This window comes from Peromyscus leucopus, chromosome 2, assembly GCF_004664715.2.
Source record: "Peromyscus leucopus breed LL Stock chromosome 2, UCI_PerLeu_2.1, whole genome shotgun sequence".
In the NCBI taxonomy this organism is placed as follows: domain Eukaryota; kingdom Metazoa; phylum Chordata; class Mammalia; order Rodentia; family Cricetidae; genus Peromyscus; species Peromyscus leucopus.
In genome coordinates, this window is record NC_051064.1 from 129,419,256 (window position 1) to 129,437,357 (window position 18,102).

Here is an 18,102-nt window from a genome sequence, read left to right on the forward strand (position 1 = left end):
TGCCTCTTGGCAATGGGATGACGGAGGTGATAGTCCTCAGTAGTTGGGAAAAATCTCAAAAAAGCGATGTTCTTTGGTACTCCTTAGGAGACTGTCTTGAGCGAGGACCAGTGTGAGCCTTCCCTCCTGTGGGATAGCGAGGTGCTCTGAGTACTCTGGTCATGCCTTTGTATTAACAACAGAAACCTCTCACCATGATTGAGTGCTCAGAGCTGGCCTCCCCTCAAGGTAGAAGCCTGGAAGCACACAGATTTATGCTGTAACTGTTGGTGTGGAATGGTACAAACGACAGTGTGAGTCACCATTTGAAAAGGCTGGTCACATGCTTTCTGTTAAAACAAAGGTGGCACTTCGGATAAATTTAATCTACGCATTAAATAGATGTAGGTTTCATTTTAAGAATTGACATTTAAATTTTTCATTTTGAGTTCCTAGCTACATCAGAATACTGGTTTGGTATTTGTAAAGATATTCAGAGGCAAACTATCTTTAATTCTACTTCATATCATAGATACTTGAGGAATTGGTAGGCAAATAGCCTTTTGCCTAAGACAATATTTTTAATTTTAGACTTTCCTCTCATATTAGTAATAAAATGGAATATAACTGACATGATCAAGAAATGAGCTACTTTTTAGAAATTTTTAGATTTTAATTTTCTCTGTATGAGTGTTGTGCCTGTGTGTATATATAACCACATACATGCCTGGTGCTCATAGGGGCCCCTAAAAGGACATCAGATCCCCTGGAACTAGAGTTAGACCGTTGTGAGTTGCCATGTGGGTTCTGAGAGCCAAACCTGGGTCCTCTGCAGGAACAAGTGCTCTTAACCAGTGACCCATCTCTCCAGCTCCTCCAGTGTGCTGTTCTTACAGTTGGCTAAGAATCACGTAATATGAAATTATTAGGGGAGGTATGTGTGTATACATGTTCGTGTGTATGTGTGTGTTTATCGTCCTTTATCGTGCTCCTCCTTATTTTTTGACACAGATTCTCTCACTGAACCTGAAGGTCACTGATAGGCTGGATTAGTTGGCAAGGAAGCCCTAAAGATTCTCCTCCTGTCTCTACCCCTTAGCACTGGGGATATGGGCATGTACTGCCATGCCTGGCCGTTTACATGGGTGCTGGGAATCTGAATCATTGAGCAAGAACTTCTCAGACTGAGCCGTCTCCTCAGAATTATTAGTTTTAGGAAATAGGAGTGTAGCCAGAAACAACGTAATTTAAATAATTCTCGCTCCAGGATTCATTATAACACTACATAGGCCCCTTCATAAACTGTGTAACCCACCCTCCCAGATTATGGTAGTTAGTGAAAGGGCTGTCTTTCAATTGCCAAGTATTTGAGTTCAAATGAGCCCAAAGACGACATTGTTTCTACATCTGCTAAAGAAGTAGTTGATGCTAAATGCAGTTTGCCAGTGTTTGAGATGAATCCAGGTATCAGGGAGGCCGGGTTTCCTATTTCAACATTCTTTAAACCATACCTATGGTCAAATGTTAGGAAAAGATGGCTTCAGTGCCATATTATAACGAAATCCTCCTCAGTAGGTTGGGGAACCAGGCCTGCTGCCATGTTGGAACCCTCAGCAAGAAAACCAAGATTCATGACCGCTGAGAATCATGTTCAGAGCACTGGCTGCACAGCTCTCGTGCCTCACACCCTGCATATTATCACTGATGTCTTGAGGATATCTTAACCATCTGTGTGTGGCCCAGAGCTATACAGCTGTATTAACATTTGGAACAACCAAAGCAAGTGGCGGTCTGAAATAATGTGAAGCAAAGGAATTTTTTAAAAGTGGATTTGCCCCATTTTTTCAGACGTGCAGTTGTCAGTACTTAGCTGTTAATGATTGGTAGCAAGTAAGATGATTGGCAAGTAAGACGAGTGGAAGCTTAGGCAGCAGCAGAAATAAATAACTAAACAGATACAAATTTAAAAACGTGAGAGGCTCTGCCGAGCCTGACCACCAGAGTCCCGTCCCAGCATCCACATGGACAGAAAGAGAGACCTGACTCGCGTGTCCGTATGCACACCGCTCTGTCATCTGATTAGCTAAACACTAGAGAGAGGAGTGCTTCCCGAGGGAGGACACCATCAGTGTTGATGTAGAAGGGCTAACATCTGGACCACTACATGGGCAGGCCAGCTGAGGCTGCTGCCTCCGCTTCCCACCTTGGCTCCACTTATGTCACCTCCGATGGTCCTACAGTTAGTAGCCAAAAATAACAAAGTTGGCGTATTAGGGGGCATGATTGTCTTTCCTTATTACCAGCCTGAAGATAATTAGAACATTTACTAATATTTCAAGATTTCTTTTGTAAGTGGAATTTTAGAAATCTATCTTCCATGAGTTTATTTTTAGCATTTTAAACTGATTTCACCTCACAGGCGAAACCACTTCCTGGCCTTGTTAAGTTTCACGTTTATATCCCTAGGTAGGGGTTCTTCCTTTGATGACTCAGAAAACCTTCCCTTGGTTTCCGGGGTTCTGTGCTGTCTGCTGATGATCCTCAGCCTCTCTAGGAAAGATGCCATAGAGGGGGATCCGGTGTTCGGCTCCTGGGCTTTGGGTTATGGTCGTGGTGACGTGAATCACTTGGCTTGCCCTGAGGAGCAGGCATGTCTGCTGTGTTGCAGTCACATCAAAGCAGAGGGAACTAACGACTCTTCTGAAGACTGACCTCAGGTGTGCAAAGACAAGGACAGGGCACACCCTCCGTAGACACAGCATGGGGGGCAGGAACAAGGTCTCAGTCTGGCCTCTGGGACTGGATGAGGTCAGGCTTAGTGAGAGTGAGGCCAGGCCACTTCTGAGAGTTGTGCTTCGTGATGTTACCACAGTTGAGGAGGCCGAGGCCTGGTGTAGCCTCTGGTACCACAGGCTAGGATTTAAGCCCAGTATCTTTCTGCTTCTCCATTTACTCAAAACCAGCATTTCCCACAAACTTAAACTTACTGTAATTTAAAGACAGAGAAACTGAGACTCAGTGAACACCTTGTGCCTGAGGTTATCACAGGCTAAGGCTGAATGAGCTCAGGCTTGACCCAGAACTGACATTTGTTCTGCCCAACCACCCTTGATCTCTTCCTCCTGGGACTTGGGATATCTCTATAGAGCTTTTCCCTTGGTGTCTTAGTATCTGCCGGAGCACTGTGATGGAGACAAGCTGGGAGTCCTCGAACTGGGCATTGTTCACCATCCTGTGACAGACCTCCATCGTCAGTGTTAAGCAGAACAGACAAGACTATGCCTTGACCCCTGCAGCCAGGACTAACTAGCATCCCTGGTGTTCTGGCCTGCTGGAAGTCACTTTGCGGTCCCACAGAAGCTGATGGACCACCGCAGCAGCCTCTTACATCTGACCTCAGTCCATTCTGGCACTCAGCCTGCGGCCTAGGAAGCAGTTCAGGGCTCTGGGTAGCAATCCCCACCGCTTCCTTGTCCTTGGCTGCATAGGGAGGTAGCTGTTGCCTGCACTGATTGCTTCCCTCCAAACTCTGGGTGACAGCTTAGAAGACAGCCAGCTGTGTACAGGTCCACCCTGCGCACTCTAGCCTGTGATTTGGGGTGAATCAGACAGTCCCTCTCTGCCTGTCCTGAGAGATGATGGCCTGAAAGTCGGCTGTTGAACAGCGGCTGCCAGGAGGGAGGGTTTGGCCCTCCAGCTAAGGCTGTAGACAGAGAGACTCAGCTCTTACCCGGAATACTGAGATGCTCATCTGCCCTCCTGGCCTGCTAACCTCACCTCAATGAGGTCATCCTGAAGTGGCACTCAGGCTGGCTTGAGGTCACCTGACTCAGCTACTTTCCCATTCTGCTGGCCAGCTCCCTCCTCCAAGAGAACCTGGATGTGGCTCCAGAGTCTTGCCTGTGTGCCTATAAAGCTCCCTGCTGTGCAGGCTGAGTGGCCAAGTCGTCCTCTGTCACCGCTGTTCCTTCCCAGGTGCCTGAGAACAGCTGCAGCTGGCCCGGCTGAGGAAGGTGCTCTGAGGGGCAGGCTAGTGCCAGAGCCATAGCTTGTGGCCTCCAGGCAACAGGTCTCTGTCTCACAGCTCTGCCCTTAGAGAACTGAAAAGCTTACAGGTAGTGGTTCGTCCAGGACTCAGGGCCCTGTGTGGGAAGGAGCCTGCAATTTACTCCCCACTAAGAGCTCCTTTGGTATATGTTCTAGAAGATACCATCTTCCAAATAGCATTCACTCTTACTTGAATTCTAGAAAGCACACCTGTAATGTGTGCAGTCTGCATGGGAGATGCATGTGTGGTCATTGTCTAAATTTAGTGTAAAAATTTGTGGGAGAAATGGCTCATCCTGAATTGTAAGTGTGGGAAACGTGGTATTGAATAATGGTGTGCTAGGCCTATTCAAAGAGCATGCACTACTTCCCTTCTGGCATCTTGGAATATTGACTGTAGCTCCTGGATCCTGTAACCACGTTCCTTTTCTTATTAGTTCAAGACTCCCATCTGGGAATCACTCACCTAGATGATTGCCAGTTCCCAAACCTCATGTCCCAGACCACACATGCTGCCTCTGCTTCCATGTCCTGGAATGGAGGACACATTTCCTGCCACCTCCCTCAACTGCCCTCATGCTGTTGTTCCCAGCCAGTCAGGGCACAGCCCTCCCCACCCTGTCTGTTCCACTGAGACAGCCCACTCCAGGGAAACTGAAACCACTGTGTTCTGCCCAAGTTTCTTTCATGACCTGGGATGTATTTGCTACTCATCTTGGTGCTGTGGCAGAGTACATGACAGAAGCAGACTAAGGGAAGAAGGATGCGGTCCACCGTGGTGGAGAGGCACAGTGGTAGAAGCTTGAAGCCTCTGGTCACATTGTGTCCATAGTCAGGAAGCAGAGAGCAGAATTCAGTGTTAAACTCACTTTCTCCTTTTTAATTTAGTTTGGGCCCCTAGCTCATGGAATGGTGCCAACCCACATTCAGGGTGTGTCTTCCCACCGCCATCAAACCTCTCTGGAAACATGTTCACAGATGAGACCACCTAGGAGACATGCCTCATAGGTGACTCTAAATTCTCTCATGTTGACAAGATTAGCCATCAAGTAGACCAAGTCCCTCAATCCTGAAGACAAGTTGCCTCATGCCTTAGGCTCAAGGTCCCTTCAGCTGGATCTGGTCCCCTCCCACCCACCATACCTGGTCCCTAAGCAGTGTCGAAAGGGTCTGCTTACCTGAGCCTAGCGACTGGCTCACAGCCAAGTCTAAATGGATGTGGCCACACTTGCATCCTAAAGAACATTCTCCCCATGAATCTCTTTGTGAAGAGTGCCTGGACAGAGCTCCAGCCCACCCCCTCCACCATGCCCTTCTTAGGCTCTTTCCTGGAAAGGGACATCTCCCTCACTTTCTCAGTACCACTAATTTCTTTGGGGGTCCAGATATAACTAAAGAGATTAGGAAGGGCGGCCCCATACCTCTCCACAGGCCTAGCCATTCTGCCTTTCCTCTCTGTAAGGTGACCTGCTGCTGGGACCAGGTGTGGCCTCCCGCTGTCTCCTGGATGCAGGTTCAGAGGCCTTGGCAGGAGCTCCAATCCACTCTCAAACAGGCTGAGCTGAAGCCCAGAGCTTGAGTGCAGTGCTGAGCCTGAGCCGGTGCTGTTACAGGTGATCTCGTGTTGATACTGGCTGAGCCATGTTACCAGTTGCTGTTTCCTTAAGCTCTCTGTTCATTTCATTAGCTTATTCTCATACTGTAGCCAGCCAGAGCACCCAGTGTCAACCTCTGGTTTACACACATGCACGCATGCACATGCACGCACGCACAATCACAAACCTCCCACGTTCCCGAATAACAGATGGTTTATTTGTCATCTCTACGTAGGAAGAACTTGGTTCTGAACTGGCCAGGCTTATCAAGACAGGGTGAGCCTGGTCTCCAGCTGACTGGAAAGTGTCTTTCTAGGAGCCTCCCTGCCTTTCTCTGCCTCTAGAGGTCATCCTGCCTTGCCAAGTTTCTGGATCCAGCTTGGTGCACTAACTCTTCTCCGCTGAGGAAATCCTCCACAGTGACAGTGAAATTGGGCTAAGAATGGCAGCTGTCATTTAAGGGCAGGTCCACGGAAATGCCACTTCCACAGTAGACCCAGCTGCGCTGCTCCTTGTCACAGCCCCAGGAAGTTTTGAATCTCACCTGTGGCAAATCTCTTTGTAGTTCCAAGGAGACCTATATTGTTTATGGTGATGACAAAGACTTGAGTTTATCATTTGTTTTTATTATTTTATGGTTATAATTCGTTACAGTTTTATAGGCCTTAAGCGTGTGTCATATTTTGGATGGTGGGTTAGCCCCTATGGGCAGAGAGGTGACTGGGTCACAGCCCTGCCTCGGTTAGCACAAGTGACCAGTCCCAAAGAGGGTGATTACAAAACAGTAGCATAAACGGTCCCACTGGGCGGGCCTTCCCTTCTGTGGGAGCCAGTGAATGAGATCAGCAGTGAGAAGCAGCCTGGTGACTGATCATATGCTTAGTAAGACTCGGGCACTAGATTCTAGTGGTCCATCTGTGGTCCACTTAGAGGAGTTCCAGCCGGCCTCTTCCCAGCACAGCTTGGTCCCTTTCCTCCTCCAGCCCCTGGAGCTAGATGACACCGATGGGCACCCACCATTCTGTTGAGGTGCTCACTGTAGGAGGGCATCTGAGACCTGTGGGAACCCCGCCGCCAGCTGGGGAGCACTGAGGAACTGAATTCCAAAGACAGGGTTTCTTTGTCTCTTTTCTTTGCCTCAGGCCAGCAGGGCGGGTTCCTGCAAGTTTCACTGTCAAAGCGGCTTTCCCCCAAACAGGCCGCAAAGCAGTCTGGGAGAGTGGAAAGCAGATTAAATTAATCTCCGTGTGCTGAGCGTGGCAGGGGGTGAGACCGGTTGGTCCTTCCAGAAATAGCCCGAACTCTTTTCTAAAGCAGGCGATGAACTCTAGGGCTTGGTGACGGTGGCAGAGGCAGCCAGACAGCTGTGAGCGCCGTCCTCCGCCCGGGGATTCTGTCTCCTCCTGTCATCTGTCCCAGGGTGACGATGGAGACTAGACTAGAACTGCTGGTGTCAGTGTGAAGGAGATGATTTGTCTGTCTTCTCATCATACGATCTTAAAAAAAAGAAAAGAGAAAAGGGCTGACGATATCAGAGTCCTTGCTTCCCATCGGTGAGCACTGATTTGTAACCTCTGCTGAAAGCCTGAAGACTGCCACCTCTACCCGACAGCGTCCATCCACAGCACAGGCCAACAACAGGAAGGAAGGGGTTGGAGCCAGGGACATTGCAGTTGAGCAGGGCTAGAAAGAGCCCACAGAAGGGGATGGTGTCAGGAGCAGTGTGGAGATGAGTGTCAGTGACCGATGCTTCTTCAGCCTGCGCTCAGACAGGACGAGGGCTGTTCAGAAGCAAACAGGAGCCAAGTGTGGTGGTGCACAGCTGTGAGCCCGGCACTAGGAGGCTGGAAGAGCCACGTAGGGCCAAGACAGGAGGGTCTCAAGTGTGAGGCTGGCCATGGCAACTGGTGAGACCCTTGTCCCTAGATGGAGAGACAGAGAGGAACCAAAACTCTCTCTCTGAGATGCACATGTGATAGTTACATTAAGGTAGGTCCCTTAGAACAGGCTTAGAGGCCCAGGATTGGCGTGGCCCACTCGCTAATGGAGTCAGTCCCTAGCCTTGCTAAGCCTGTGTTTGCTTAGTGTACATATCCGATTAGACTCAGCCTCCAATCTTAAGGAACATAGCCAGGATTAATGGCAAAATTAGCAGGAAGACAGACTTGGGGCTCATTCTAAGGAAGAACTTTGTGATTATACTCCCCAAGGTAGCAGTAGGTACCTCAGAATTAGTTCCTCTGTTTCTAGAAGCATTCAGACAACCATGCTAGAAGTCACTGGGCGGGGGTACTGTAGAGGCTGTGGGAGCGTTGGTAGAGACTGGAGCCGATCTTGTGCTGTGACCCACAGTGTGTTCAGATCCTCAGGGACTGTCTCACTGGGCTTTAGTTAGGAGGCATCAGCCATCTAAACGTAGCGCTCAGCTTTCATTGTAAGCTTTATATTTGAACAATATTTATCCACCATTTTAAATAAAATCTATATTTATTTCTGTGTGTATTCAAAATATTAGAAAATAAAAGCAAGGAAAATGGAATAAACAGACTTGAAAATTTAAAAGAGAAACTTGGTTTGATCGCTTGTGCCATTAGCTCGATCATGACTATGCTAGATTTAAAAAAAAAAAAATTCAGTTTCTAAACACTTTTACTGAAAAAAAGACGCATTCCAAAGGGAGGATTTCCAGCCAGGGTGGTGACGCACACCATTAATCCCAGCACTTGGGAGGCAGAGGCTGGCGGATCTCTGTGAGTTCGAGGCCAGCCTGCTCTACAGAGTGAGTTCCAGGACAGCTAGGTCTGTTACACAGAGAAACCCTGTCTTGGTGCGCAGAGGGTGGAGTGGGGGGGTGAGGGAGAAAATGGGGCTATCTCTGGTTTTCTACAGAAAAGTCAAAGCTGTTAAAATTTATTTCACATTAGCACAGACATATAAAGGGTGTTTTTTTTTTAACTTGCTGGTATGAGTTTGGGTCAAATACAGATGACTTTTTAATAGTTTTAAAAATGATTGCGTGTGTTTCTGTGCAAGCATGCAGGCAGGCTGCATACTGAAGTGCAGGCCTGCCCTTGTCCCATGGCACAGCTGTGGTGCTCAGAGGACACTCAGTGCGTTCTCTCTTTACACCGCAGGTTCGAGGCACCAGACTCAGGTCAGAGCTTGTCGTCACTCACTGAGCCCTCTCACCAGCCCCACACCAGTCACATCTCCTGGTGGCCTCTGCACAGCTCTGGGGTCTGTTCCTAGTGGGTTCTTTCTCTAGAACGAGGACCGAAGGCATGTCATAGCCTGTGCTTTCTCATTAGGAAGGGTTGCTCCTGGTTTTCTGAATCAGGACTGCTAGTAAGAAAAGGAACCAAGTTGGAAATACACTGGAGCCCAGTTAGAAATTGTTGCTAAAATGTTTCTGTTTTTATTTCCTTGTGTGCATGATTAGACACCATGAATTCCCATTTCCTGGGAATATTTTGGGTCCTTAACATGAAATAACATCTTCATAGAAGATGATGTACAGAAATTACCTAAGTAACAATGTACTGCAGTTATTTTTTATTTTATTATTTTAGTACTGTTTCTGTTTATCATATACCACTGACTTATTCTTAATATTTTAATAGGCATGTTGCAATAAAGAAATGGATTTTCCATTTTTCTCTTTTAGGAAGTTCCAGGTTAAAGGCACCTCAGCTTACCAAGCACTTGGTGGTGACAGAGAGCAACCTTGGGAAGGGGACTGGGGAGAGGGCTCTTAAAATGAGGTGGTGAAGCCTCACGCCTCTGCAGCAGTGAGGCACATCACTCAGGAGATGAGGCAGAAGGGGGCGGGGGGGGCCCACCCTGACAGGCTGAGGAAGCACCCACCCTACTCTTTGGAGCATTGTGTTGAGTTTTCCAAAGGAGCCGTTAAGAAGGTTGTCCACAGAGAGGTGAGGGTGGGTCTGTGGTTTGCTGAGGCGACTGGAGTGTGTACTGGCTTGAATAGCTGTTTAAGAAAACCTACTAGCTGCCGAGGCCGATGGTTACGAAACTGATCACACTTACACTGGGTGGTGTGCCCACTGAAGCTGGACCTCTTGTAACTAGGTCTTGGAGGGTAGGGAGCACTGGTTGGCACTGTGGCTTGTGTATACTGTGGGTGCTGGTTGTCCATCTCCAAGCTGGCCTCTGTACTCATCTCTGCCACGTTGTCTCCTCTCTCTCCCTCCCTCTCTTTCTCTCCTGCAGAGACAGGGCAGGGCATTGTTCATGCACTGACCGACCTCAGCAGCCCCGGCATGACCTCAGGGAACGGAAACTCTGCCTCCAGCATCGCCGGCACTGCCCCCCAGAATGGTGAGAATAAACCACCACAGGCCATTGTGAAACCCCAAATCCTGACGCATGTTATCGAAGGGTTTGTGATCCAGGAGGGGGCGGAGCCTTTCCCGGTACGGACTACTTCTTTTCCCTCTTTTTTTTTTTTTTTTTTTAATATATTTTGGATGTGTACTAGAATATTTCTACAATTCCATGTAAAATTTCTGAAAATGTGAACAGTTTGCTCTTACCTTGCTGATTTCCCCCATCCTTCACAATGTCAGAATAATTTCTCTCTAGGATCAAGTTTCTCCAGAGTCTAAAATGACTTGGTGATCAAGAATAATTGTCAAGACCCCCTTGGTTAGGAGTTTATGCACACAGGCTCAGCAGTATCGCTGGCTGGTGACCTGTGTGTGACCCCTGAAGTAGAGGGACCTAGTTCACCTTTGGGGTATTTGATGAAGGACAGTCGACTTTGGAAAATTATTCTTTGTTAAGTTTTCAATGCCAAAACCTGAACAGCAAAACTTTGGCCAGTTAGCAAAAGGAGCCTGCCTATTAGTACAGAGTTCTCGAGCTGTGTTGGAAATCAAGATGGTGGCATGGAGTGCAGCCTGAGATGTGCTTCTGGGAGCCTTGAAAAGGGAGTGAGTGAGATCCAGGGGCCTTCAGAAAGGGCACATGTGGCTCAGGAGGACTGTGTGTATTAGAAACCCCGTCCCCTGAGGTACCGTCTGCCTGTGGCTCATGCTTTGGATCTGTGGAAAGTCTTATAAGTCACCAGAGGATTGAGCTTATTTTTTTCAGTGGGTGAACCACTTTCTGAACCATCAACAGACAAGCTAATTTGTGCCCTCTCCTGGAGGTTGGCTGCGGCCAGTGGCAGATCTCCCAGGAGTGGCTTACCTTATAAGGACCTAGCTCTGCTCCACACACACCCCTCCACCCCAATCTGGTGCTCCTCCCACCTCTGGAGAAACCCTGAGCCTGCAGAATGAAGGCAGATAGAACAGCAGCTCACATCCTCCTTGAGCCACATTCCATGTGAGCTGGCTACCAGGTTACCCAAACAAAACAAGGCCCCAAAGAGGTAAAGCCATCCTTGGGTGCTGCCAGCCATAGGGCATGTCCTCTGTGGCAGGGGTCAGTTGTGTCCTGCTCACCCCTGTGGCTGCCTGTCCCTCTGGCTTGGCTGTGGTCAGGTAGAGAACAGTACAAAATCAAAACAGGGATGCTGAGTCTTATAAAAACACTCTCGAACTCAGCCCTGCCAGTCCTGGTGCTCTCTGAACATACAGCCTGGCACCAGATCAGTGAGTGGTAAGGGAAATAGGATCTCTGCCCTTGGACACACCTGGCAGATAGAATACCCCTGACTTCTGGAGCTGGCCCGTACTGTCCCCTTACTGAGATGCCCACTGTTTTCTTGCTTTGGGAGCCAGGCAGCAGATGAGTGCCCCTTGAGTGGGCACCCTTGGATGATGGCATGTGGGAGGCTTTGGGAGGACTGAGGGGTCTGCCTGGCTACTTTGTACCTGTAATTATAATAAGGCTGCGGAGCAAGGAGTCTAGGATCTAACGCTTGTGGCCTCCATGTCACCTGTCCTCTAGGTGGGACGCTCGTCCCTGCTGGTGGGGAATCTCAAGAAGAAGTATGCACAGGGGTTCTTGCCTGAGAAGCTTCCACAGCAGGACCACACCACCACCACTGACTCAGAGATGGAGGAGCCCTACCTGCAAGGTATGCACACAGCTGTGGGACTCAGGTCTTCTGCTGTAGGCAGAGGGGCAGGCCTCACACTTCCCTTTTCTTAGTGTCTATGGAGGAACCCTGAGCAGGGACCAAGTACCATTCCTTCCCACTGAACCATCACCAGCACCTCCTCCACCTCTGTCCCTCTAGAACAGACAGGAGAAGGGAGAGCCTCTCCAGCAACCACATGGTTTCAGAACTTTACTTCCTATAGGACCATTGCCAGGTTCTAGAAGTGTGAGGGTAAGGATGGCACCAGGCAGGTGTGCCCCCCCCCCATGCCTCAAGAGCCTGAATTTGAGGTAGGGAGGTCTGAGACACAGCCATGGCCAGGCTTGTGTGAGCCTCCTGCTTCTTTCCTGGTCATGGAGAAGGTGCTGACTCTGCCCACCTCTGCTGTGCCCTGGCTCACAGTTTGCAAGAGGCGTCACCAGACACTCTTGGGAACTCTCCAGTGGGGGGGACCTAGCCCGTGCCAAAGGAGTGGCAAAGTCTGTCATTTTCTAAATGGATGCCACTGGGTGTCATAGCCACAGAGACATGGAAGAGGCAGGATATGAATGAGCTCCTGTGGTAGAACTGTCTACAGCCTGTCACAGTCTCTCCCCACACTCAGCCATTTCCATACTTTACAGAATCCAAAGAGGAAGGTACCCCCCTCAAACTCAAGTGTGAGCTCTGTGGACGGGTGGACTTTGCCTACAAGTTCAAGCGTTCCAAGCGCTTCTGTTCCATGGCTTGTGCAAAGAGGTGAGTGGCCTGCCCCACTGCCATGCCCAGCCCGTTCCTGTCCCCAGGATTGTACCTAGTGTCCTCCTTCTAGTAATCATCTACCTTGGGTGCTGTAGGTGAGGCTCGTCCGTCCTCCAAGCTCCTTGGCCTGCCTAGTTAAGGCGCTGTATGCCAAGCACACCAGGGGAGTGCAGTAGGCCTAAGAGACAGGAGACCCTCCCTCCCTCCCTCCCTCCCTCCCTCGAGTATGTGAGAGGAAGCATCCCTGTCCAAGCAACACAAAGCAGCCCATTAGCTGGGCCCCAAGGGCAGCTGCCACGCTCTTAGGGGTAAAGCCCTCCACAGAAATAAAACGTAGCCCAGAACCATGGCAAGCTTTTATCCAGCCTGGGGAAAAAAAAATGGATGATGATAAAAACCACTGTCATTTATTAAAAAGCTACTTCAGCCAGACGGTGGTGGCGCACACCTTTAATCCCAGCACTCGGGAGGCAGAGGCAGGCGAATCTCTGTGAGTTCGAGGCCAGTCTGGTCTACAGAGTGAGTTCCAGGAAAGGCACAAGGCTTCACAGGGAAACCCTGTCTCGAAAAACCAAAAAAAAAAAAAGCTACTTCAAAGTAGGCGTGGTGCTGCAGATCTGTAATCCCAACACTCACGGACTGAGCAGGATTGAGTCAAGAATGAAGTCACTATATAGTAGGGTCTGCCTGAGGAGACCTTGTTTCAACTCAAAGCAAAAGGAGATAGGCAGACAGACAGACAGACACACACACACATACACACACACATACACACACACAGACAGACTTGGTGCTGGGGCGCTGCTGGTCGGTTGTCCGTGTTCAGAACATCTCCACTAGGCAGCTCTTACGCTGTCACCACCGTACTTACTGCCCTGCCCTTTATACCGGTGGGGAAACTAAGGCATAGAGTGGTTGTGCCTAAAGTGACAGCGGATGGGTGAGTCACAGTGGACTGAGGATCTAATGGGCCCTGTGCTCTGTAGGAGCAGCTTAGCCTTGACGGCCCAAACCCCAGCAAGGAACCCTCGGGGTTCCGGGTAGAGGTGTTGTGAGCAGAGGTGTTATGAGCGATGCCCCGGAGTTCCTGTCCTCAACCTTGTGGCCCAGGCTGTGCTGAAGGAGCCAGGCCACACTCCAGTGGGACAGTGGACAGAGTCGTGTGGGGCAGCCACGAGGCAGCCATACTCCGAGTGGTTGAATTAAACATGTCACCAGCGTTCCCTCACGTCATGAGACCGGTTTTAGAAGGGCCACTGGTATGACACCTGCCTCCCAGGAAGGGCTCAGAGCTCAAGTGCCTGCCCAGGGTCTGTCATCAGCAGTGTCCCGAGTCAGTTTGTACCCATAGACAGGCTCAGATTGCTGCCAGTGCTGCCTAAGGCCCCCGCTCTGACCTGCTTGCTCCTCTCCACAGGTATAACGTGGGATGCACCAAACGAGTGGGGCTCTTTCACTCAGACCGGAGCAAGCTGCAGAAAGCAGGGACCACAACTCACAACCGCCGACGGGCCAGCAAGGCTAGTCTGCCCACACTTACTAAGGACACCAAGAAGCAGGTGAGAGGTCACAGAGCCCTGTTGAACTTCACAAGGCCTGCTGTCCCCTTCCAGCATGGTGCTCTCACCTTTACAGGCCTCACATCCAACTTTCCCTGGGTCCCCAATAGGGCCCTTCCCTTAGACCTAGGGGCCCTTTCCCTTTCCAGTAGTCTTAGCTTACAATGACCCCCCTTGGGTCACCATCCATTCTTGATTTCTTGGGTCTCACCCTGCTGGCTCTGTGAAGACAGGCTATTCAGGTTACCTCCACATAAGGCTGGGAGAGATGGCAGCCTCCATGCTTCCCCTACTCCCTTTTTGCCCCCTTGAAAACTGGAGCACTGAGTTTGTGAAGGTCTCCATCAGGAACATGGATATTCATCCATTAAATATTTTTCCCAACGGTTCCATGCCAGGAATTCTGTTAGACACTAAAGATCCAAGGACGAGTCTTAAAGGAACTCACAGCCTAGTGTGGGTGGCAATCTTCATCCTTAAGTCAGTGGTGGTGGTGGCAATGGTGGTGGCAGTGGTGACTTTTGTCTTGTTAAGAATCTGCTAAACGCTGCAGTCCACGATGTGCATACGCATGAAGCCCCTCTTGGTAGTCCAAGTCACGTAAAACACGCATGCAGAACAGACGTCAGAGCAGATCACTGCAGTGCAGTGCACACGTGGGGCAGTGCCGCGCCGCGGGCCTGGCCGTCCGCGTTAAAGAGCAGGAACACAGAGGACGTGACTCCAGGGTGGGAGCCGGGCAGAGAAGGGAGCAGCACCTGCCCCGCCCCTTGATGTGGAGTGGTCAGTTCCGGATCCTGAAGAACACTGTTTCTCTCTGCTCCCAGCCCTCAGGCACTGTACCTCTTTCAGTTACTGCTGCCTTGCAGCTGACACACAGCCAGGAAGACTCCAGCCGGTGCTCAGATAACTCAAGCTATGAGGAACCCTTGTCGCCCATCTCAGCCAGCTCCTCCACCTCCCGACGGCGACAAGGCCAGAGGGATCTAGAGCTCCCTGACATGCACATGCGGGACCTGGTGGGCATGGGACACCACTTCCTACCAAGTGAGCCCACAAAGTGGAACGTAGAAGATGTCTATGAATTCATCCGCTCTCTGCCAGGTAAGTTCCATGGAAACTCTTCACGTACTGGAATAGCTTGAGTGAGAGGGAGTGGGTGAGCTCACCTCCCTCCAGGAGGAAGCAGGACCCTCGTGCAGAGGGAGGAACTCAAGGCTCCTGCTCTGAGAGCTTACGTTCTAGTACAGCAGACCGATGGAACACTCTAGACACGCTCTGAAACAGCGGCAGTCCAGGGAGTAGTCTGTGAAGTGCTTGAGCTTGGAGTTGGCTCTGTCTCTTCCCAGGCAGGGTGGGAAGGAAGCCAAGAGAACATAAATGTAAACAGAGTGGAGAAGTGGCTTTTGCAGGTTGAGAGACTGCCCATGAGAGCAGCTTAAGAGCAAGGACAGAAATGTAAGGTATGGTGGGCGCTATGTGTAGCCCTTGGCGTGGAGGGCAAGTGGATATGAAGTTGGCATCAAGACTTGCACTTGGAGAGGCAGATTTTCTAGCATTCCAGATTCTTCTAGGAGAACCCTGAAACGTCTTACCTCTCAGCCAGCCTCATACATCTGCTCCCAAGTCAGTAGTGATGGTGGCCACAAGCCTGTTGCCAGGTGGAGTGTGGTATAGAAATTGATAACATAGAATTGGAATTCAGACAGAACCAGGTCCAATTCTAGCACTCTCGATTAACCTAGTATATTTGTTGTCTGTCACATACCCTTAAGTTTGTTGTAGCATGGTTACTTTTAGGAAGCCTCTACTTATCCCAGGGTCCCTTATGAGTATACAGTTTTGTGTCAGCCAAGGCCAAAGCCACCTGCAGGCTCCTGTGGAGTAATGGGATCCTCATTCCCATGGCTTGCAGGAAGGGGCTGGCTGTTGGCAGGAGGCCCTATGTGGACCTCTTATGGCGGGCATGGCAGCAGGTTTTCCCCACAACTAGTAAATCCTAGAGAGCAATCAGAAGAAACCATCGTGCCCTCTTGGATCTATCCTCAGAAATCACACTCTGCCATTCCTACAGTATCTCGGTGGTCACACAGATAAGCTCTGTCCTTTGGGGAAACCCACAGGCTGGCTTAGTCAGGTTTCTATTGCTGTGATGAAACACCATGACCAAAAGCAAGTTGGGAAGAAAGAGGTTTATTTGGCTTATACTTGCATATCACTGCTCATCATTGGAGGAAGTCAGGACAGGAACTCAAACAGGGCCGGAACTTGGAAACAGGAGCTGATGCAGAGGCCATGGAGAGGTGATGCTTACTAGCTTGCTCCCCATGGCTTGCTTAGCCTACTTTCTTATAGAACTCAGAGCCACCAGCCCAGGGATGGCCTCACCCACAATGGGCTGGGCCCTCCCCCATCTGTCATTAATTAGTGACAGAAAATGCCTTACAGGCTTGTGTAGGCAGAGTTTCTCTGTGCCTTGGTAGTTGCTCCCAAATAACAACACAGAAATTTCTCATTAATTAAAAATGCTCGGCCAATAGCTCAGGCTTGTTACTAGCTAACTCCTACAACTTAAATTAATTCATTTATATTCATCTACATTTTGCCATGTGGTGTTAATTCTCTTTCTTCTTGTACATCCTGTTTCCTCTCTGTGTCTGGTTGGCAACTCCTCTCTCTCTGCCCTTCTTATTCCCAGTGTCCTTAGTCTGGTTCTCCTGCTTAACTTCATCCTGTCCAGCTATTGGCCAGTCAGCTTTTTTTATTAAACCAATCACAGCAACAGATATTCACACAGTATAAAGGAATATTCCACATTCCCCCTTTTTGTCTAATTCAAAAAGAAGGTTTTAACTTTAACACAATATAAAATTATATACAACAAAACAGTTATTAAGTAAGAATTACAGTTACAATATTCAGTCCATCTGTATTTGGCAAATTTAGAGAAAATACTCTTATTTATCTTTGTGAGTCTAAAGTTTTATACCCAATTTACCTTTTATCATAACTAAAGAAAACTTCAGCTATGACTATCTATTCTTCAGCTCCATCAAAGACCCCAGAAGGGATCAAATGTTACCTAACAACAGGGACATCTGGCTGCCTGGACAGTCACCCAAAGTTCTTTTGTAACATTAGGGCATCCAGCTTTGACCTACAGACCTAGTGTATCTGACAGACATTTCTGAGAAGCTGAGATTTTGAAGGACTGTCCTACTTTTGTCTTGGCAAAGTTTGGCAGTCACTTTTTGCTTCCTGCTGGTCCAGTTTGGACAGTATACTGTCAGCAATTGAGGCAAGGGCAGTTTCTTTGCCCAAATGGCTAGCTTTTGCCATCAAGAAAGTAAACTCCATTTGAGGTTCTTCTATGCCCATCATCTTCCTTTGAAGTAAATTGGTGCTATCAAGAGCAGATGTATCTCACTGTCTTGAAAAGCCTCAGGTTATTAAACATATTAAATGCCATATTCTGTAGGACTTTGAAGTGTTTGAAGACCACCTATCTAAATATATCTGTGTATGACCCTGAAAACATACCTAACATGACTATAAATTTAACTATTATAGATGACTATTAATCTGTATTTCTTAATTATACATTAATATAGATGACTGTACTACACATATTATAGATGACTATTAACCTGTATTTAATTATATGTTAAATTTTTAAATGAACTGCATACACACAGTACCCTAAACAAGAATTGTATACATACAGTATAACAAAATTAATTTTAAATTTATATCAATAAACCACAATTCAAACCAATGTAAAATATTTTGAGATTAATGGTTGATTTTGGATTAAAGTAGATTCAATGATCTACCCTTTTTTCCTGTTATTCCTGTATCATATTCCTCTTTTTTCCTTTAGAAAGAGATTTTTGAATTTAACTCTTTTGTTTAGCCTTTTTTTACTATGACCAATAACAACTTGTAACCAACACCCCTTAAATGATATTAAACATCCATAAGCCATCTTTTGGGCTATGGGTGTTGTTTTTTCGAGACTGTTTTCTGTTGTCTGGGGGCACTGGCATCTTTGAGGGACCCTGAGAAAATTTAGGATAATGGTTAAGTCTTGGCTGAAATAGTTTGTGAGGCTGGA

General features: G+C 48.5%; 1 protein-coding gene across 8 annotated transcripts in view; it reads left to right on the forward strand.

Moving 5' to 3' along the window:
* Positions 1 to 18,102, forward strand: part of Phc2 (polyhomeotic homolog 2) — a 108,924-nt gene that overhangs the window by 85,746 nt on the left and 5,076 nt on the right. For all 8 annotated transcript variants that reach the window (XM_028855851.2, XM_028855848.2, XM_028855849.2 and 5 more), the window contains 5 exons: positions 9,849 to 10,051; positions 11,535 to 11,664; positions 12,312 to 12,426; positions 13,847 to 13,988; positions 14,816 to 15,092. In XM_028855851.2, the coding sequence (XP_028711684.1) occupies positions 9,849 to 10,051; positions 11,535 to 11,664; positions 12,312 to 12,426; positions 13,847 to 13,988; positions 14,816 to 15,092 (867 nt within the window). The remainder of the gene's footprint in view (positions 1 to 9,848; positions 10,052 to 11,534; positions 11,665 to 12,311; positions 12,427 to 13,846; positions 13,989 to 14,815; positions 15,093 to 18,102) is intronic.